The 22,729-nt window shown below is 43.3% G+C and overlaps 1 protein-coding gene across 21 annotated transcripts in view; it reads right to left on the minus strand.

Moving 5' to 3' along the window:
* IPCEF1 (interaction protein for cytohesin exchange factors 1) overlaps nt 1-22,729 on the minus strand; it is a 319,466-nt gene that overhangs the window by 66,928 nt on the left and 229,809 nt on the right. Inside the window, exon 13 of one of the 21 annotated variants that reach the window (XM_064292431.1) lies at nt 9,278-22,682. The exons of the other annotated variants lie outside the window; for them this stretch is intronic. Coding sequence (XP_064148501.1) covers nt 22,479-22,682 — 204 coding nt within the window. The 3' untranslated portion in view covers nt 9,278-22,478. Of the gene's footprint in view, nt 1-9,277; nt 22,683-22,729 lie in introns of those variants that run through there. 21 annotated transcript variants of the gene reach the window in all.

A 22,729-nucleotide genomic window follows, 5' to 3' on the forward strand; every position in this document is an offset into this window, starting at 1 on the left:
CAACAACCGATCCTGAAGAATACTGATAGACTAATCTCTGTCCAGTTCCAGGAGAAACCTTAGTTCTTTTTTAAATCTATCTTCTCCATAGCTCCATGGTCAGCATACGGAAAGGCTGGGATTATCCACAGTGCCCAACTTGACTTCTCTGTGCTACTAGGTCCTCCTATCCACTGTGCCGCCAGGGCTCCTTACCAGTGCTCTATATGAGGCTAAATGTTTGATACGAAGAATACCCTACGGAAGATAGAAGAAGAGAAGAAGAAATGAGGGAAACCCTTATGGGAATTTATGGTATGAGGCTACCCTTCACCCTCCTGGTAAAACAATAATATCAACTGTCAGCTGAATAACCTAGAAAGAGATAGCAGGTATAGCTAAGTGGTTCGGCAGGCTGAGTTCATCTAAATCTCTCATGCCCACTTTGTATTTCCTCTCTGGGAAGACTAGGAGGACCTCATGTCCCACCTAAACCTCATGCTCTCAGGCCTGTCCCTGAGCCATCTTTCCCCAGCCTCCCCATAGACTGCTTTAGCCATATTCTGAAATATACACGATAACAAAAATTCAAGTACGTGGAGAAAGAAAGTACAAACAAATCCAGCAGCAGCTTTCCATCAACAACACACGTGATGTAGACGGAGATGAGGTCTGATGAGATTCCAACCTGTCTTCTTGCAATGGAAGGACAAAGAGCAAGGCAAGCAGACTAGTGGGTAGGTGCCCCATCCACCCACCAAAAAATCCCTGCTACTTTACTAGGTGGGCATATAAAGTGTCTTTGAAAGACACTCACCTTATAAGTCTTTATTGATTATACAGATGATAATAATAATATTGTGAACATTCGTCAAGTACAATCTGCTTGAAGCCATTCCACTGAGCACTTTATAGGTATTATGTCATTTAATCTGCACCACAACCTTTTGAGGAAGGAACTGTTAGTATGGGGTCTCTGAGTGGTCCAAATGGTTAACATGCCCGGTTGGAGGTTTGAGGTGCCCCAAAAGAAATGCCTGGCAAATCAACCATTGAAGACCTTGTGGAGTACAGTTCTGCTCTGACACGCAAGGGGTCACCATGAGTCAGAATCGACTCAACGGCAACTGGTTTGGTTTTTGGTTAGTGTTAGTATCCAATTTTACAGATAAGGAAACAAAGGCTGAGAGATTCCATTAGCCAAAGTAACACAGCTAGTAAGGTATACCAAACTATGCTCTTAACCTTCATATTATGCTGCTTATTTTAAAGGTGATATGTCGATGAAATATAAATAAAAGTCTATGATTGGAGAAACAAAGCTAGAGGTGGGCTTCTGGTAAAAAAAAAAAAAAAGATCAGAGCTATGTACGTTGATAAAGACAAAGGATAAGTTAGGAGTATATTTACTATTTAAAAACTGCTGCCTCTGAATATGCCTGCTTTCTATGACAGGCACTGTGCAGGATTCTCAAATTATTGTATGTTTAAATAAAAAGATAAATTTTACATTCTCCATTCATTATGCTGATAATTGTATTTTCCAGTACTAGCAATATTTTTTTTCTATAATTTGGACAGAATAAATTGAACATAAATTAGTTAACAAGTGCTCTATACCAAACCAAAACCAATCCCATTGCTGTCAAGTCGATTCCAACTCACAGCGACCCTATAAGACAGAGTAGAATTGCCCCATAGGGTTTCTAAGGGGCGGCTGGTGGATTTGAACTGCCAACTTTTTGTTTAGCAGCCAAGATCTTAACTACTTTGCCATAAGGGCCAAATGAGTGCTACTGGAAATTCAAAATAGAATATTCTGTTAATGTTTGCAACTTTTATCCAATTATCTTACAGATCAAAATGGGGAGTGTTTGGTCTTCATACATTAAACATTAGAAAGGTATACAGATCCAGTCATAAGCCAAATAATATAATACATATTTTATGTTATATGTCATGAGAGTTCTGAGAAGGAAAAACCATTTTAGCCTGGAAAAGGACATAAGTAAGCTAAAGGAAGTGAGCATGGAATTGAGATCAGTGGATAGGATAATGAAGGGCATTGTGGGAAGAAGGGCTCACATGAGCCAGACCAGGAGAAGGAGGGATGTTGGAAGACCCATCTCATTGCCGAAGGGACCCTGGCATTCGTGAACAACATTCAACACCCACTTGGTTCCAACCATCATCAGGCATACTGCTCAGCACTGGAAGTAGATAAAAAGACTTAGTCTTCTCCTTCAAGAAGCTCAGAGCCCAATAGAAAAGAAATAAATTTAAACCACATCTATAATAATGTAGTCATTAACATCTGGAGTTTTAGAGTCACACTAAACCAAAGACCAAACCCGTTGCCGTCGAGTCGATTCCGACTCATAGCAACCCTATACAGTCACACTAGCCAGGTTTAACCCCTCACCTCTTTTACTTACTGGCATTAACCTTTCCCAGCCTGTTTCTGCCACTGCAAAATCATTAATAATATAATTGATATGAGAATTAAGTTAGATAATATAGAGAAAGCTTTCAGTAAAAAAATGATAGTTATATGGTTTTTGATCACGTGAATATTTTAAAATACCTGCAGATAGAGGTAATTCTCAATTCAGCTCTTCGCCCATTAGAATCGCCTGATTGCTCTAAAATACCAATGCCTAGGCCCCACTCCAGATGTATGATATCAATGAAGTGTCTGTAGGTGGGGCCTGGGCAACAGTATGTTTTAAAAGTTCTCCAGGTGTTTCTCATGTGCCTTCTGTGCTGAGAACCTCTACTCTATGACTAGGGGAACCTAAGATGCTGTCTTAGGCTGAGTTCTCCAGAGAAGCAAAACCAGAGAAGTGTATAAATATATAAAGAGAGAAATTTATATCAAGGAAATGGTTCCCGCTGTTATAGAGGCTACAAAGTCCCAAGTCCTGTGGATCAGGCTGAAGGCATCTCCTGCAGGGGCTGGTACAGGGGCTGGTGAACCAAAGATTGACAGATCAGACAGCAGGCCTTTGCTTCACGGGCTGATGAATCCCAAGATCAGCAGGTAAGCTGCTAGCTCAAGCCTCAAGAACCAGAGATCAGATGAACAGGATCCAGAGTGAGCAAAAGCCAGTAAGCTTTGCAAGAAAGTCCACCTATATTGGATACAGGTCACACCCCCAAGGAAATTCCCTCAACAGATTGGCTATTCATAACAGATCTCATCATAAAAGTGATTACATTTTGTCATATCTCATTACTGAGGTTATAACACCATTACATCGTACCTGCCAAGCTGCTGAGAATCATGGCCCAGCCATGTTGACGCACAACCTTAACCATCACAGATGCCCTTGCCCATGTGCTGGGAGAGGTAAGACAGTCAGGATGGACCTCCTGGAATTAATGGATCCTGACTTGTGCAGCAGGTGTAAGAGTCCAGGAGAAAAGACAGTGAGAGGGTCATAAATGCACGGTTATTGTTATTAATTGCCATCGAGCTGGCCCTACTCACAGCGACCTTACAAGAGAACAGAAGAATGAAACACTGCCCGGTCCTCCACCACCCTCACAATAGTTGACCTGAGTCTATTATTGTGTCTATCCTGTCAATCCATTTCATGCAAGGTTTTTCCCTTGTTTTCACTGACCCTCTACTTTGCTAACCATGATGTCCCTTTCTAGTGATTGGTCTTTCTTACATGTAGACATTAGAAAAGTCAGGAGTAGAGTTACGTTCCTCCCTTTGTGGACTTAAAAATGGTTCCCCTTTATGGTGGATCTCAAACTCATTGAGCTCTCCTCTTACAATTCCTTGTACCTGAGGCAAATTACAAACCAAAAAGTACTCAGAGTTGAACCCCTGCAGTATCAAAAGGCCAGAGCAATCAATATCAGTGAGCCTTTGAGTCACCCTTGAAGACTGCCTGCACTGACACCACATTCATAGCCTCACTCTGCTCGTTGGCATGTCTAAAAGAGCCCCCATGCATGGGGGGCTGGGGACATCCTCTTGAGCCTACGACTGTCCTTAAGGAAAGGAAGGCATCACAGCTACAGCTGGTCTAACATGGCCATGAATGTGCAGTCCTATGTTTTCAGAGAAGCAATCACAGTGAAAGACAAAGCCTCTGGCAAGAGTGGGGAGCCACCTGAATCAGCCCCAACTGTCTAGTTTGCTAGGAATTTAATCAAATACTTTTCAGCTTCTTCACTACAAATGAAAAGGAAGACAGGATCCTCAGAACAAAATGTCCAGAAACAAGGAGCATCAATCCTATCGTCCACGGTTGAAATTTCCCAGCAATGAAATCCCACTGGACTCTGCCCTAGCTGCAGGAGGTTGAGGAAGAAGAATCAGCACTGGAAAGCTCTGGCTGCTGAGAACAGCAGGTGCCGGATACCGACACCAGTATCCACACCCTCTCTGGAGAACCACAGAGGGCTCTGAGCATTGATATGCAAGTCACTCTTGGGCTATGAGTCAGTTTTTTTTTCTCAAAGCAATTAGCAATTACTAGCACTTATTCCATGAACAGGAGTCAGGCAAACCAAACTGACACTGACAGCCTGTCATTATCACAACAAAAGAACCACAGCTTTTATCTTCCCCAGAGGAAGTACAGTTTCAGGAACTTTTCAACTTTCAAGCTCAGACTCTTCTCAGGCCTGTGATTTATTTCATCATGAACCTTAAAATAATATAAAGTTCAACCATTCAATTAAGTGGAGCTGTGTACAGGTAGAGACTCCCAAGAGTCTTCCACAGCCCCTGATGCTCTAAGAGGAGACAAGTGAGCGTAGATTTCTAGGTCAACTTACAGCTCTGCATGCACCCTGCTACCTGCCCTGCAGATTATTTTCCCTCTGCTACACCCTAATCACTCAGCTGGTGTTTTCATGTGGTCAAATCAATTCAGTCATTAGACAACAGATAGCTAGATAGATGGATAGCTGCCTTTGAGTCGTGGTGACCTATGTACGACAGAACAAAACATTGCCAGGTCTTGCATTATCCTCATGATTACCAGTATGTTCAAGTCCATCATTGTCTACTGTGCCAATGGCCCTCTACTTCACCAAACATTACGTCCTCCTCTACCAAGTGATTCCTCCTGATGATATTCCAAAGCAACCTAGTTGGACAATATTCTGTTGTGATCCAAGAGGTTTTCACTGGCTAATTTTTGGAAGTAGATCCCCAGGCCTTTCTTCCTAGTCTGTCTTAGTCTGGAAACTTCACTGAAACCTGTTTGCCATGGGTGACTCTGCTGGTATTTGGAATACCTGTGCCAAAGATTCCAGCATCACAGCAACATGTATTTACAAAGTGCCAATTATATGCCAGTACTAGACACTGTACAAACAAAAAGGATCAAAGACCCTATGCGTGGTCTCAGCTCTTGAGTACTAACTGGAGTGATAGTTTGGTCAGGGTCTCAGCAATGGGGTCCAAGCCAAGCTGGAATCAAATCCACCTCCCACACTTGCTGCATGTAAGAATTTGGGCAAAGCATTTCACCACTGAGCTATAGTTTCTTCATTTATCAAAAGGATAAAACCTACCTTACATAAAGGAGATAAAGTATTTAATGCACACTGCCTTACACACAGTAAGCAAGCCATATGTGTTAATAGTGGTAGTATAATTAATGCATTGACATAAGTCTCCAGCGTGCCCCAGTCTTTATTAGCTGGTAAGTATAAATATTCTCATGGGCAGCCCTACGCCTACATCTCATTGCTCTATCCCCCAAGTCCATCATTTACCAAGTCCAGTCCTTTCCATTAACTCCCTCCTGAGTTAGCCTGACTACAAGGGGGAGATGGTGGAATTCCCGGCAGCCCCATTGTCTGCAATTTTGTGCCCTAGGCCTGCAGCACCTGTGAGGTCTCGGTCTATGAGCTTCTGTGCTGTTTTGCCTTGTCCTTCTCACAACCAATTTTACACGAGAGAATCCCACACAGATCCAATGCACCTGTAGCACCAAAGAGTTCTCCCTCCCAGGGTGCTCAGGCACTTGAATGAGGAGAAGATGCAATAGTAGTCCAACCCTCTCTCACGCTGGACCTGAAATCTGTCCCTTCTAAGCCTCCGTGCCAGACTTCTAGCCTCACAGTTCCAGGGACCCTAATATCCCTCTGTCTCTGCAGCCCGTCCTTATCTGAGCCATCAAATAGGTGGATCCTCATCTCAACCCCAATTGTGAACCAGTTCTTTCCCAGAAGTCTGTACCCATCAGGGTATTGTTTGGAACTCCTTGAACATTTTCTGCCCAGAGTAGAGGACCACCAGCCAGACCAATGGAGCAATAAAAAGAAGCAAACTCTTGTTACTTTCAATAACTTGGATGAATCTCCAGAGTTACTACAAGTGTGGGGATGGTATTAGAGGCATTCCTCAGGCCTCTGGTACCCAGAGGATGAATTACCTAGCTGTATTACTTTCCCTCAGAGGTGGAGCAAGTTGCTGTTGGTGGGCAGCAGCCATTGATCTACATTTCTCAATTGGTTGGAGTTAATCTTCCAAACTCCCTTAAGATTTGGTCTCTTTCTACGTCACTCTTCACCTCCACCAGGGTGAGGTAGTTACTAAGGAAGAATTAATGTGTCAGCTCAATGGATTTAAACTTTGCTCTGGGAGCAAAAATCTAGTCTAAGGGCTGGAGTGGACAAATCCTTTTGGGCTCCACACCCAATCACATCTTCTAACGTTGTAACCTGACTCTACAAATGCCAGTAAATTTCCATTAGTCCTTAAACTAGCCCAAGCCAGATCTGGCCCACTCTCAACAGAGGACACAGCAACAGGAGGAATGAATCAGAAGGAAAATCATCACCCAGAACTCTATTTCGAAAGGAGAGGTTCAACAAGAACCATGTCACCTCCTGTTTCCTGGCCACCTTCTAGAATTTTCCCTCCCCAGTACACCTGCACAATCACCATCTTGCCGCCCAAATCACATATAAGCCCTGCTTCCCCATAGCTTGGGCAGTCAGATCTGAGGAACTTCCTCCCGGCCCTAAGCTTTATACATTGCAATAAAGTTACTTTCTCTTTCTCAAAGACCTGTGTCCAGATAATTGGCAAGTCTGAGTGCTCCAGAAAAGGATCCACCTTCCCGGGTTGGGTAACAACATCAGTATTGGGACAGGTGGGTTCTCTATAGATGTTGACTTTTATACTATTTTTCAACTGGTTGAGAACTTGGACAGATAAAAGTAGGCTATTTAGAGGCACTTCAGAAGAAAGGCCTGGTGATCAACTTCCAAATAACCGGCCATTGAAAACCCTATGGAGCACAGTTCTACTCGGACACACATGGGCTCACCATGATTTGGAGTTCTGCTCTGACACACAGGGGCTCACCATGATTTGGAGTTCTACTCTGACACACATGGGCTCACCATGATTTGGAGTTCTACTCTGACACACATGGGCTCACCATGATTTGGAGTTCTACTCTGACGCACATGGGTTCACCATGATTTGGAGTTGACTCAATGACAATTGGTTTATTTATGGGAGTCCTTCAAACCCCAACAGAAGGGAAATTAGGAAGGATTGTTTTATGTGAAAGTTTTAGTAGCATGGTAGGTTTTCTCAAACTCATTACTAACCTGGTCTGTTTGTATTTCATGAATGAAATTAGGATCATTCGGTTACTAACCAAAAAGTCGACAGTTCAAATCCATGAGCCGCTCCTTAGGAACTCTATGGGACAGTTCTACTCTGCCTTATAGGGTGGCCATGAGTCAGAATCAACCCTATGGCAACAGGTTTTTTACAGGCAATTCCTAGTATTATCAATTTGGAGTTCGTGCGTAGCACAAATGTTTAAGCGATCAGCTTCTAACTGCGAGGTTGGTGGTTCTAATCAACCCAGAGGCACTTGTGAAAAAAGGCCTGGCAATCTGCTTCTGGAAGATCACATCCATTGACAACCCATGGAGCAGAGTTCTACTCTGAAACACATGGGGTCACCATGAGTCAGAATCAATATGATTGCAACTGGTTTGGTTTTTCTGTTGTCAATTTAGGAATCTTAGGGACAGTATTTCTCCAGTTGTACTATACCGCTGTCTTCCCTGACTTCATTAACAACGATGAGCTCACCTGGGATCAGGCCTAACTCAAAGTTAGCACCTCCTGAGGGCTTTCTTGGAGAACATGCAATGGGGTAAGTCAGACCTAAGGTGGATGATAAGCTTAGACTTCGCAGGGGCAACCACCTCAGGAATAAGTAGATGGTCCAAAGCCTGAGAGGATGGCCAAATGGGAAGTACTGTCCTTGATGAAATGGCAATGTTAGGATGAGACATCACTGTCAGGCAGTGAAATTCTGGAGAGAGAGTTGGCTTAACTTGTAAGTTTAGGTAAGAAAAGAAAGTGGGAGGGGAAATCTCATATAATCTAATTAATAATTTGTAACGCTGGGTGATTACGAGGATGAATATTTATATTCCAACCAGTTTTGAGATGGGTAATGGAGAATTTTGTTTTTAATGTACTAAATCAGAGATTAAGAAGTGTTATGTGATTGCTAATGAATACTTCTGACATTCATGCATAGACTGACTGGCACGTACATTAAGGTGATGGGTTTGGAATTTGGAGGAAAGAATATTTGCATTCTGAACTCATGCGCAGGGATAAGAAACGAATGAGCGAGGAGAAATCCCATATCATTTTCAGTACTCTGTGCTTCCCAGGGTACCCTTATGCAGCACAGAACAAAAATAGCTTCCGTGTGGAAGTATCATGCAGAGAGATGGGTAATGGTCTGAGGTCAGGTTCCATTGCAGCAGAGGCAGAGATGGGGATTTTGTTCAGGTGATGTATTGAAGAGTGCTATCAGGAGGAGTGATGGGGAAGCAGGATAGGGTAGGGGAATAAAGCTAATTAACAAAGTGGTCCAGATGAAAACTAGCTTCTATCTGATTCCAAGAGGAGCTCTGGGGTACAAATTCCACCATGGAGTTGGTTCTATTTTAAAACAAAGGGAATGGGCTTTTGTACCCTGTGTAAATAAGCTACTGGCCACTGGCTGCTAGGATAGGGCCAGTGACAAAAAAGACCAAAAGGCATAATCTCCCTAGAAAGGTAGTTACTATTCAGGCAAAGGCCAATCTCTGGAGAAGGGGGCAGTTGTGAGCTGTTAGCTACTCTTACAGGTTGTGTTCCTAAAACATTACATTGAAGTCCTAACCCCTAGTACCTGTGACTGTGACCCTGTGTAAAAATGATTTTTTTATGTTAATGAGGTCATACTGGAATAGGATGAGTCCCAAACGTAATCCCTTCTGAGTGGTATTTTATTAAAAGAGAAAATAGACACCATGTGATGATCCTCCTATAAGCCAAGAAGCACAAAAAATGCCTAGGGCCACAGAAGCTGCATGAGACCAGGAAGGATGTTCCCCTAGAGCCCACAGAGAAAGAACACAGCCCTGCTGATGACCTGAATTCAGAATTGTAGCCTCCAAAACTACGAAAAAATAAATTCTGTTCTTTAAATCCATCCTTTTGTGGTATTTTTATTATAACAGCGCTAAGTAACAAAGACAGCAGCCAATATTCACTAGGGTTTGGGTCCATCTGCTTGGCAAAGGGGATCTGAACAGGGCACCATCAACATCCCACAGAGTCTACCCTTGTGCTGCTCAAATCCCCTCATTTCTCACGTTAAGTTCCCTACATGTAGGCACAGTCACAATTTCAGGGAAAACATTTAAGAGGCAATTTAGGGTGGAAACTATTGCCCCACTGTACAGTGGATCACAAGGGCTTAAATGACAAATCACCTTCTCCTGCACCATACATTCCTGATTCCCCTTGACTGGTACTTCTCTGGCTGATGTCCCAGACCCTCATCCCTGAGCAACCCAACCCCCTGATTACCATGCACTTATCAAGCAGGGTTGCTGTTCTTTTCCTTTTAGTGGGACAATTATAGCTGGGCATGAGAGTACAAAGAGATGACTCTGTGGGCCATTTCAGTGCCAAGCATGTTCTACCTTCTTCCATTATGTAGTAGCAATCCTACTTCCTCCTGATTATTTTATCCAGCAATCTCTGCCAGTAAGATAATTCCTTTCAGTGCCTGCTGGTCTCCAAAGCTTAAGGAGTCCAAAGTAACAAGACAGAGCCATAGATTTAGGCTTCTGGGGCCTTTTACAGTGTGCCCCAGTGGAAGCATAACCTCTAGACACACAGAGCCTAAAGTTTTAGGGATGGGAAGCACAAATCCCCCAAAGAGGGTCACTGGAGTAATGGTGAGCTAGGCCAACATATTTCGACCCCTTGGTCCCCTGACCTATGTATTCAATCTTTTAGGGACAGAGTACCATATAATGGTCACTGGTCACTGGTTCTTTTTTTTTTTTTTTTTAAGCATTCTGAAGGGTGCTACTCTAGCCACACAAGGTATCCCAACAAGTAAGTACCTAGACTACACCTTCAAGAGACCTTTTGAGGTCTCTTTCAGGCCAACATCTTCTGAATGGTGCAAAATGTGAAAGAACCACTGAATCTCATGGTCATATGCCCACTGCCCCACTACGTTGACCATAAAGTAGGCTTCTTGTCAAAGGTGTTGTTACGGAATCCTATACTAATAGATCAGACATTCTGTGAGATCTTGGATAGTGGTACTGGCTGAGGCACTGCAGGAAAGAAGGGCAACCCCATATGTGGAAAACTAGTCAGTCCTGATCAGGATGAAGCATTAGAAAAGGTCCAGTATAATCAACTTGCCAACAAGTTGCTGATTGGTCTCCTCAAGGGATGATACCTTATTGAAGGTCCAGCATTGGTCTTTGTTATGGGTGGGTTAGACATTCAGCAACAGTGGTAGCTTTTCAATTGTGGGGAAAGAGCACATGCTTCTGGGCCCATGCAAAGCCTTCTTCTCTAACACTGTGTTTTCTCTGTTCATAAGCCCATTGGTCAAGGGCGGACGTGACCTGACATCAACTGGTTGAGTTATCCTTTCCACTTGGTTGTTTAGTGCTTCTTCTGAAATGGATACTTGCTGGTGGGTATTATTGCCCAATACAAAAATCTGACCCTCAAACATTGTGCCTACTCTCTTGGTTGCATCCACAAATCTTGTCCCCAGGCTTCATTGTCCTCAGTGCTCCTTGGGTCACATTCGTCTCTACATAAAGTGGATGACCAGATGCATTGCTTGAATCTATGCCCACTAGGATATTTTCCACTCACTACTGACTTTCAGTGTCTCCCATAAGCGAGGTGGTATGGTAGTAGAAGTCTGTTTTTGGTTTGTACTCATATATGAAGCTCACTTGTTAATAAACTCAGCTCAGGCCTTTCCCTCCTCTTTCTGACAAGGAGAAGCCCCCCATAAGGCCAAATGTGTGAGCTGAGGGAGATGTATCTATGCAATTATGGTAGATGACATAGGTGTCTAACCCGCATGTTCATAAAAATTTCTTATATCCTCTGGAGTTTCTTCAGCCTAGTCCTGGAAATGAGACTTCCATTTTGCAATGGATTGCTCCAGGCCACCCCAAACTTGCTTCTAACAGCACTCTTGATTGTTAGTTTTGGCTGCAGAACTCAATTCTCCAGAGGTTAGACACGCAGTGTCCACCAGGGCTAAACATGATAGCATTATTTTTTAATGGTGACTATTTCTCTGCTGCAGATGTCATGGCCTTGCTCCAGAACCCTGGGGATCTGTGCTGTGACTCTCTTTTTGAAGCTTGCAGAGAACCCACATGGCTTCTTTCTCCATCATACGTACTTCTACTACCACCAAAACCAAACCAAACCCACTGCCATCGAGTTGATTCCGACTCTTAGCGACCCTATAGGACAGAGTAGAACTGCCCCATAGAGTTTCCAAGGAGTGCCTGGCAGATTCGAACTGCCAACCTTTTGGTTAGTAGCTGTGGCACTTAAACACTACGCCACCAAGATCTGCTAAATCCTGTGGCCTAAGCAGTAAGGCTGCTCGTACCACAGCCTATTCCTGAGGTACAGCCTATTCTTGGGCTTTCCATGCCACTCAATGTGTGAGGTGTATAGCATAAGTTGCTTTGGAATCTTGAACAGCCCACCAAACCTTATGGTTCTTTTTACCAATAAGAGTGCAAGGTGCAATAACTAGCTGTTTACTTTGAATGAGATGTCCTGGTTTTCCTTATACTGTTAGACCACTAAATATTTCACCTATGTGGCTGGCCTGTGCATCCTTATAGGGTTTATTTCTCACTCCCTGGAGCACATGTTTCTTACCAAGGCACCCAGAGTATATGCCACTTCTAGCTCATCACGTTCAGTTAGCATGTTATCATCAATATAGTGGACGGTGTGACATTCTGTGGAATGTCTACATGGCACAGGTCCCTTTTGACTATATTGTGACAGAAGCAGGGGAATTTATATAGCCTTTGGACAAGACCATAAATATATATTCTTGACGACCCTATGTAAACATGTACTGATCCTCTTTTACAAGGGGTATTGAAGAGAATGCCCAATCTATGTATCTAAGGATATAATCTGATCTAGAAAAGACATCACATTCAGCCAATAGCTACAACTGGGGTTATTGCTTGGTTAAGTTTACAGGAGTCCACTGCAATTTTCTGTGATCTGTTTGGGTTTTGCAGTGGCCAGACTGCTGAAGGAGGAAGCCTCAGGAGCTTCTCCTAGGCCTTTCTTACTGCAATAGCTCTTATACTACTGGTCAAGGTACGAAGTTACAGTTCTCCCAACTAACTATGGCCTTTCCAATTATACATTTAAGAACCAGTTAAATGACAACTATGTGCATCTGTGAACCCAACGTGAAAAGTTTTTGTTGTTAGGTGTCATTAGTTGGTTCCAACTCACAGCGACCTTTTGTATAACAGAACGAAACATTGCTCTGTCCTGTAGCATCCTCACAATTGTTGCTATGTTTGAACCCATTGTTGCAGCCACTGTGTCTCCATTCCATGTCACCGAGGGCCTTCCTCTTCTTTGCTGACCCTCTACTTTATCAAGCATGATGGCCTTCTCCAGGGACTTATCCCTCCTGATAACATGTCCAAAGTATGTGAGACGTAGTCTTGTTATCCACACTTCTAAGGAGCATTCTGGCTGTACTTCTTTCAAGAAGGATTTGTTCATTCTTCTGGCAGTCGATGGTATATTCAATGCTTTTTTCCAAAATCTTAATTTAAATGAATAAATTTAAAAGAACCTTGTACATCTATTGCATCACCTCCATACACCTCCATCCTAACACAGAGGCCATGATGGTTTTTTGAGTGCTCGAGTATCAACATCCATTTGGATCCTGCATCAAATTTCCCCGGAAAGATTTAGGTGTTTCCCCCTTCCTCAGTCCCTGCCCCTTAGCTAGGCAGGTTCTGTGGTTCTTTTGGTGTGCATTTGCTTTCTTCCCTTACCAGGCCCAGCACTCCCCCATTGGGTTATACTGAGATTGGCCCTAAAGGAGAGGCTGTGGCCAGGCAGTGAGGTGGTGAGAAAGTCTGCAGAGGGCAAGTATTGTCTTGTGAGGTGCCTACTTCTTGTAAAGCCTCTGAATAGTTTTCTAACATGAAGGCTGGAGGCTTCTGTCTTCCCGTAAGGGAAAGTGGCACTCATCTGTAGGCCCAGGGGTTCCTGGGGAATCTGGGTTCAAGTTTCTTGAGTATATTTACCCATGTAGCCTCATCTCGAGCCTCATCTCATTCCCTGTCAAAACCCTGCATTTGGCAGTGGAGACTCGTTGAGGCTGAGCTTTAGTCACCCAGAAAGTTCTATAACTCTTACAATTAAGTCTTGTGCCTGTTTTTCAACTCTGTTTGCCCTCTGACTACACAAAATGAGTATCTCTTAAATGTTGCCTCTCCCTCACACTTTGCTTTAAATTACTAATTAATAGATCTGAGCCTGTTACTTTCTTCAGTGCATCAATAGTACTTAGCTACCCTTTCCCCCCATTTCCCACCTCTTGAACACCACGGACATCACACCAGCCAGTCCTTTCCCTTCCTCCTGTGTCTCATCCCAGTGCTTGATAGGTAAAATCTCCACAATCACCCACATACAGTATGCCAAGGGTATCCATGCTCCCCTGACCCCAATGATGGCATCCCATCTTCACCTAGTTTGCCTGGCGATCAAGGAGAATCCACCTCTCTAATTTCATCCATGGAGTCAGTTTCCCAGGGACAATTTCCAGAATTAACTTCCTGAGGTTGGAAGCAAAGCCTGAGACAGGGAGTCTTGTGAAAATGGTTTCTTGAAGGAATGTTTTCAGAAGGGGTTGAGGGAAGCATGATAGGAGGACGTGGAGATGCTAAGTGCAGGGTATGGCCTCAGCTGTGGACCAGTTTCAGCCTGAGCCCATGGGAAAGCCTTTGAAACACTGTTCCAAAGAATCGGTACCACCTGAGGCAAGGGCTTTTTACCCACCAGTCAGTCATTGGTCTCAGCTGCCCTGGATGGGGGTGGGAGGCATAATCTGATGACCTTGGCAGCTCTGTTTCAGCTGAGGGAAGAATCTCTGGGAAAGAGGGATAGTGTTAAGAACAAAGAGAGCCTGGTTGGTGCAGATGGTTAATGCTCTTGGCTGTTAATGAAAGGATGGAGGTTCAAGTTCACCCAGATGCACCTCAGAAGAAAGATCTGGCAATCTGCTTCTGAAAAGCAGTCATTGAAAGTCCTATGATGCACGCGCATGGAGTTGCCAGAAGTCACAGTCGACTCGAGGACAACTGGTTTGGTTGGTGTAGGGTAATGCTATTCGGCTATATGCATCCCCTCCTAATGGAGTCAGCTTTGCCCTTCCCCAAAGCATGCTGGGGGTGAATTCAGGATGGACTTGGGCTAAGATACAAGGCTGGGAATGGCGTGACTGGGCGGGTAGCCAAGGACGAGGAACACCTTAGCAACAAGAAGAAAAACATCTGGGCCTGGATGTGAAGCCCCTGGGAACGCTGACTGCCCAAGGGCTCAGGAGGAAACTGATGAGCCTTGGTCCTAGCCAGAATGGTATCTAAGCTTGTATCCCTTGCTAGGTGGTCGCAGAGCACTAAACTGGTCCAGCTGCCACCTTGGACCAATGGTCTCATAAGTAAGCCCCCTGAATAAACCAAAAGTCATGATCGCTGGTTCCAGAGTCTTTCTTCAGTCCCTTGGAGACACAGCCAACTTTGGGTCCGGGTGCCCCTGGGCTGTTACACAACAGTTGGTTAAGAAGAAAAACTCATAGCAACTGGGGTACAAAAGTTCTAGCCAGGTAGAAGGGGTCTGGGCAGGGCAGCAACAACATCCACAACAATTACCTTTGGCACTTGGGTAACAATCTGCTAAATACCTAGGCCCCCTGTTCAGGTGGGAATTTGTCCCCTCCCCCACACCCCCTTCCTCACCTCTGAATAGAACTCCCTGGGCATGTTCAGAAGAGACTTCAATGTCAGTATAGTGTTTATGACTTCTTAAAATTTGGGACTGGGAGAATTAGCAGACTAACATCGGAAATCACCTGTACGTAGAGGTCAGCAAAAAAGAGGAAGACTTTCAACGAGATGGATTGACACAGTGGCCGCAACAATGGGCTTAAACATAGCAAGGATTTTGAGGATGGGGCAGGACCAGGAAGCATTTTGTTCTGTTGTATATAGGGTGGTTGTGAGTTGGAACCAACCCAATGGCACCTAACAATAACAACAACAAAGGTATTTTTCTTTTAAAGGTAAAAAGACAAATAAAATGCTTAGAGTGTGGTTCATTCAGAGGGCTGGAATGTGGGAAATTCCGTGCATCTTGGGACACTTGAACATCAACACCCAGTCAACAAAAGCCTCCTTGCTCTTTGTGGAGGAAGGAAGCTGCAGACTTGGCCAAACCCATCTGTAAGCCTGACGCTGCGCAAAGCAGATCATAAACCTAAGATTCCTGAAGCCTAAATTATCCTTTTTTTTTATGATATTTGATTCTTTTTTATGATATTTGATTCTTAAAAGTGAATTTTTAGTGTTTTGTCATTAAATGAAGGTACCATGAAAGCCTGATCTGCTCACTAAAATATCACGTCTGCTGCACCTGTGCACGTATGTTGATAGAAAGCCTGGAATTTCTTCCCTTTTTTCCTCATGAGGATGGAATGGCCTTTTCTATGGTGAACATATTTTGATGATACCAAATTCCAATCACACGGTATAGCAAAGGATTTTCACACCTCATTGGGTTTTTTTTTTGTTTGTTTGTTTAGTTAAAACTTGGAAATTCTCAAATTTCTGGGAGGTATGGATGGTTTATGGAGATGAAGCAGGATATTTGAAATGGAGATTTGTGGTAGGCAGGAAAGCATTCTGCCTACTCCTTGATTTTAGCTCAGTGAAAACCATCTCAGCCTTGAGCTCCAAAACTATAAGATAATAAATTTGTGCAGTTTAAGCTGATAAGTTTGTGGCAATTTGTTACAGCAGCTATCAGCAACTAATACAAGTTTGTTCTAAAAATCTATGCCTTTTGCTTCTCCCTTTGATCTAAAATATTTTTTTATAGCTTCTGTTTGGGAGGCTGGGAATGTTTGGTGGTGGCAGGATGGAGGAGAAGGAGGGTGGCAGTGAGTATGCAGAGAACTGGGAGAGATGGAGAAAAAATAACGAGAACTTGTTGTGCGTGTAGGCAGCAAATGAGGAAGTGGAAATCCAATTCAAATTAGGCCAGCTTCCTCTGATTAGTGGATCCAAAAGAAAGGCGATGCATTATGTCTTTTCAATATTTCAACAATTTCAATGTTTTCTTTGTACATTTTCATGTAAATATCTTACATATTTTAAGGAACTTACGTTCCTCAGGTTTTAGCTTACATAATCTGCAAATACATAACAAAATGCAGGTACCTAGTAATGATTAAGTGGTAAGTCAAATTTTGTGGGCCAACAGCAACTTTTGAAAAATCTAGATATTGCTGTACTAATAAGTTGAAAAAGACCATATGGGTTATTGTTGAAAATAGATTTCCCAACATAGATATTAAAGAATAAAAACATCAATAGACCCTAAAACCAGTTATTCTTGTGACAGCCACCAGAGGGCGCTACAACCTTTGTGGAAGATAAAAGAGCAGCCGCTTCCCAAGGAGAGATTTTTCATTGAGAAAGCAACACTGCAGGGCAGAAAATGAACACCAGTGGAATATTTCAAATATTTGTCCACGTCATTTCACTAGAAACGTTTTCTCTTGTTTTTATTTTTCTCTTACAAGTCAGCCTCAGAAACATAAAGCAGGAGAAAGGAGCCATGCCTCCTTTCGGTTTAGCCAGAGAGGGTAGGTGACAAGGAATGAAAAGCACAACGCAATTTAAGGGATCATTTCCATATTAAAACTTGCCCCCAAATGCCATGCAGTGCTAAGAGTCACATCTCCATCATGCAAGGACATTAAACTATCTGATGATTACAAATCCTGGTTTTTATGATGGGATGTTAAATGTCTCCATGAGGCATGCTTCCCCTTAGGACTAAAGGTAAGGAAATAGCACTACAGAGTAACGAAGTTAGGTCTCCTCACAGCCAGAGAATGTGAAAGGTACTTTTTAAAAAACATAGAATCAGTTTATAATGTTTTCGATGAGGTACCGTGGGAGCACGGGAAAGAGGACCCGGTGGAAAGCATGAATTACGAAGATGTGCAAAGGCTTTAGACGCGTAAAGGGCACCGTCTCACGACGAAGAGTGACACGTAGCCAGCCGCCCAATACGTTGTCCATGGAGACGGGTGGCCTTCCGTGAGGCGTGGAATATGCCCCTTCCCCAGTCACTAGCTACGGGTTGTAAAAATACTGTTTCAGTGGCTTTTATTTTTAATTATGTATTTCAAAACCCGAGGCAGGGTAGTCATCTCACCTTCCTAGAGCTCAGTTTCTCTTGTGATTTCAACATGCAAAAATGCTGGAAGGGAATTAAATTGGGAAAACCGCAATCAAATATCCTATTCTGTGAGGCAGAAGAGGAGGTGGCAGCCTACCATTTGGATATGGCAGCTTTTCAATAGGAAGTGGCTTTTGGATAGGCATCCTTTGTGCTTAAATTGGAACCCTACTCGCACAGTGGTTAAGAGCTCAGCTGCTAACCAAAAGGTCAGCCGTTAGAATTCACCAGCCACTCCTTGGAAACCCTATGGGGCAGCTCTGCTCTGTCCTACAGGGTCACTCTGAGTTGGAATCGACTTATCAGCAACGGGTTAACAGGTACTTAAATAACTCATTTAAATTACCTATGTGGCTATAGCAAAATATTGTCATTCAACAGATTATTTTATATAGAGGTGTGTGTCCATGAATTTAAATATGGGTTGAATTTGTCCAGCTCCTCTCCCAAAAGACTTAAAATTAGTTCTTTTGATCTATTTAATCTGTATGACATGGTTTGTGATATGAAGATGGTCTGAGGAAAGTATCCTAACTGCGTAAGAGGAAATTGAGAGAGCAAGGCTAAGGGACTAACCACTGATCACTAAGTTCAGTCCCTGACATCTCCCAACATACTTAAAAGGCAAGAAAAATAGACACTATTCAATCCTTTGAATATACCTCTTTCATCCTAAGGGCTCACAGCACCTAACAAGCGTATAATTTACAGCAGGGAAGAAAGGAAGCACAGATCAACCCCCAATTCCCAGCTGGCCCCACAGCAGTCTCCGCAGGAGGGATAGCGGCCGTTTGGGTAGTTGAGAAGAGACTCTGCTCAGGGACGGTCCTTGGGTGGCACAAATAATTTGCAGTCGACTACTAACCGAACGGTTGGAGGTTCGAACCCACCCGAGGCTTCGGGAGAGAAAGACTTGGTGATCTGTTTCTGTAAAGATTACAGCCAATAAAAACCCTATGGAGCAGTTCTACTTTGTCACATGGGTCACTCCGTGAGTTGGAGTCCACGCGACAGCAAAGAGTTTGGTTTTGGTTTGGTGCTCAGGCCCCTAGGTTTCAGATTAGCCAAAAGCCACCTTGGCAGTGTGTGCCACTTACAGTGCAGTGGACTATGCAGTCCAAGCCAAACTGCTTGTGTCCCCACAGGCACTGCTCCTGCAGCTGCTGCACGGTGTGACGGGAGAAGGAGGGAATGGGGGCAGGAGCCTCAAACTGGATTCTGGCCTTACCAATGACGGTTTGGGGCCCTAGGACAGCCATTCACTTCTCACAGCTTGTGTCCACCCTCTGTAAAAAGGACTAACGGTTATACAGCCACTCCACACAGGGCCACTGTGGTGGGCAGGGGACAAGAAACATGCCGCTTTACAAACTATAAAGTGCTAAGTAAATATAAGGCATTGGTTTCACATTGAAACCTGACTCCAAGCACAATCTTTTTCTTCTGCTTCCTGGAGTCTTTGTAGTTTTGTGCTTTATGAGAGTCTTTCTAGACCCTTGATACTGAGATTTTGAGCTGTTGTGGCAGAATGTAGAATTCTTAAAAGTCACAGAGGCCCCTCAAACTTGGAACCACCCAGTTCAGCGTGTGTTGCAATGTATCAAAGAATAGAGTCTACAGGCAAACTATAGAGAGAAACTGTCCTTCCCAGAACCCCAAAGAAGAGTCCTTTTGGTTCTCATCCCTAAGAGGTGACACAGGTCTGGACAGAGATTATTTCCTCCCTGAGCATTCATGGCTTCGAGTCAAATCACATTCCCTAAACCCTGTGGCTATCGGGGTGACTAAGGAGCTTCACCTTAGACTCTCTGAAAATACCCAGATCCATTTCCAGTATGGCCCAATCCCCAGGGTTAAACTAGAATAATCCAGTTTTTCCCAATATCCTTTGGACAAGAAAAATGGCTTAAACCAAAAGAACTTCCAGGGTTGCTCCTAAATTGAATGTCATAGAAAGCATCACCCACTCTCACCCTGTCCCTTAGCAGCCACCACTGAGGCTGGGAACTCACAGAAACAGCGGCCTACTTCCTGGCACGACCCAGTAGAGAGCGAGAGCATTCACCCAGGGGAAAACACAGTGAACAGGGCCCAGAATTAGGCAGTTCAGTTTAACTTTCATTTTGGGAGGTTCTGAAAGCAGCTGTGTTAACTGACAATTCCAACACTTCTAGGTCACTTTCTCAAAATGACTCTGAAAAGTAACTTTTGAAAGGTCTGTTTAAGTCCTCTCATAGAACTATTTTGCCTTGATATTTGACTGGTACCAGAAATAGCTTGCACTAAAATGTCAGTTAAATGTGCGTTCGTGACAAGTCACGAGCATTTACATGTATTCACAAGCCCCGCTCAAAATTTTTGGAGCTCTTCAATTTAAGGGGAATTGTTTTGGAGTCTGCAGATTGGTGCTGCAAACCAAAGAGAAAAAAGCTGCAAGAACGTCTGTGTTATCCTATTATTTCCTCTGTTATTACGTCTCCTTTCTGCCCTATAGGGTCGCTATGAGTCGGAATCGACTCGACGGCACTGGGTGGGTTTTTTCTCAACAGTGTGTTTACATTGGTGAATCTTAACAATTGGCACTCTAGTAGCTGCTAAGCGAAAAAGGTTAAAGGATTGGCCTCTCAAATCAGAAGCATGGGGTCCAGTCTGAGAACCTGGATAAGTTACTTCTGCCTGTACCAACTGAAAACTCACTGCAGGTCGGAACCACCTGGCCAGTACGGCCCATGGCCTCACTGTGCACCTTTCACAAACATGAGCCCCTGTATGTTTGTTGGGCCAAAGCTACAGACATGGCCTCTTATATCAGAGAGGCTTCTATCACCATAACGTGGTTCCTGTTTTGTTTCTTACTTGATGTGAAGATTGTTCTTTGTTTACAGAGCATTACAACTTCTTAGTAAGACCTGGGGAAACATTCAAAAACATTTCCATTTAGTTTGCAGATAAAATTCAGGTGGTTTTGCCATTTGAATGTCAAGCCACAGGTTGACTACAAACAGAATGTGTTATGTCGACAATTTGCTAGGGGTAGGGCCAAAATGGGTTTTTGGTGAGTTGCGGTTATTCTCGCGGTGAGAAATATTCATGATTAGTAAGCGAAGAGTCTATTTTTTTCTCTAACAAAATGAGCTCTACTTTAACAATGGACCCCCCGATTTCTATTAGTCATTTGTCAAAAGACGACATTAATTGTGTTTCATTTGGTTTAGAGTCTGTGGGCATAAGTGGTATAAATCTTAAAAGACAGTTCATTTAATAGAAGAGAGAACTTTAGATGAAAGTGCTTTCCTAGTGAAGACAGTGCCTTAAAACAAAGAGAGAAATCTAAGAGCCCTGGGTGGAGAGGAGAGACAGAGAGAGAGAAAGAGAAAGAAGAAGAGAGAGAGAGATCAGAAAAGCAAAGATTATTAATTCATGCCCCCATATTTATCCCTTAAGGTTTCCTGAGCATTCTACTACCTTATAGTGCAACATAATAACTCCAAAGAATCAATTATATCCCTATTTTTCTCAAGCAATAAGTATATACTTCAAGAATATATACTGAGCAAAACATATAATAGTATATCATCTTTGACAACAGCAGTAATTTGGACTTCTATAAATATACTTAAATAACAAACATAGCAACTTATCTATTCACAGAGGACACAAAGTGACACGTAACTATACAAAAATAAAACAATCGTGTTTTAACTCTTCCATTGTGTTTGGAGTAAAGGTATTAGAAATCAAGTCAGACACCAGAATCAACTTTTCAAATTGGATCCCAGGGAATCTAGACTTAAGTTCATACTGTGTGTAGGCACCACAGCCAAGGAAGAAAGCAGCAAATACTCCCTGCTGGACTTGTTACTATCTCCTGCAGTTGCCTAGAAAAGCTAGGAGGGAGAGGAGGTCTCCAGGTGTAATAAGATGTTTTCTCTCCCTGTTTGATGCAAAGGACACATTTATGGGATCCTCCACCTGGGTCAAGTGCGACAATATTAAGTCGCCCTTTAAGTGAGTGGAATATAGAACAAGCCTCCGTCTGGTATTCTCCCACACATTTCTCTCTGTGAGGTGTTTGTCAACAGGTGGAAAAGGCACCACTTTTCTGTAATCAACAGCAAAGGATTTGTTCTGGAATACCGTGTTTGTCCTGCTCCAGTTGCAGCTATTCCTCCACTCCAAAAAAAAAAAAATATTGATTTGGAGAGCTCAGCTACCCAATCAGGTGGAAGATGTAGATTCTTTTTTGGGAGCACAGAAGAATTCTACGAATAATTAACTCTTGTCGAATTTGATCTTTCTGTCCACAGGATATCAGAATAATCTTGAGAGCAACGGACAGATAATACATTTCTCACAGTCCCACCTAGGGCCCAGCATAGCCTTAAGCTCTCAGCAGGAACACAAAAATCAACTGTTCAACTGAACTCATTCGTTCCAATCGAGTCACTCCATGGACGCCTTGCAAGAGGAACTAGGTAGGAGTCCTGATGCATTGGGTGATGACCTTCATCTGAGTTTGCATCTTTAGAGGGTTTCAGTTTTCCTTTTAAGGAAAAATCTAAGTTCATGCCACATCTTTGAGACTTGTGTGGGACAAAGGGGAGAGAATCCGGGATTGTTCTCAAATGGAACTTTCAACGTAAGCTGTGGAAGGCTGTTTCTTGAGTTCCTGGGGGTTACCCTCAGGGGCAGGCATGGCCCGCCTCTGCTGGTAGATATCCTGAATCAACAGGGTGTTCATGACCTTCCATTCTCTGTACTTCCTGGCTGTCAACTTCGGATCATCCAGCAACTGGTTAATCATGGCCAAGTCATGTTCTTTACACTGTCAAAGTAACAACAAAAGGGGGAAGGTGTAATAAATACCTTAAT

The sequence above is a fragment of the Loxodonta africana genome, chromosome 1, assembly GCF_030014295.1.
Source record: "Loxodonta africana isolate mLoxAfr1 chromosome 1, mLoxAfr1.hap2, whole genome shotgun sequence".
Taxonomy (NCBI): Eukaryota; Metazoa; Chordata; class Mammalia; order Proboscidea; family Elephantidae; genus Loxodonta; species Loxodonta africana.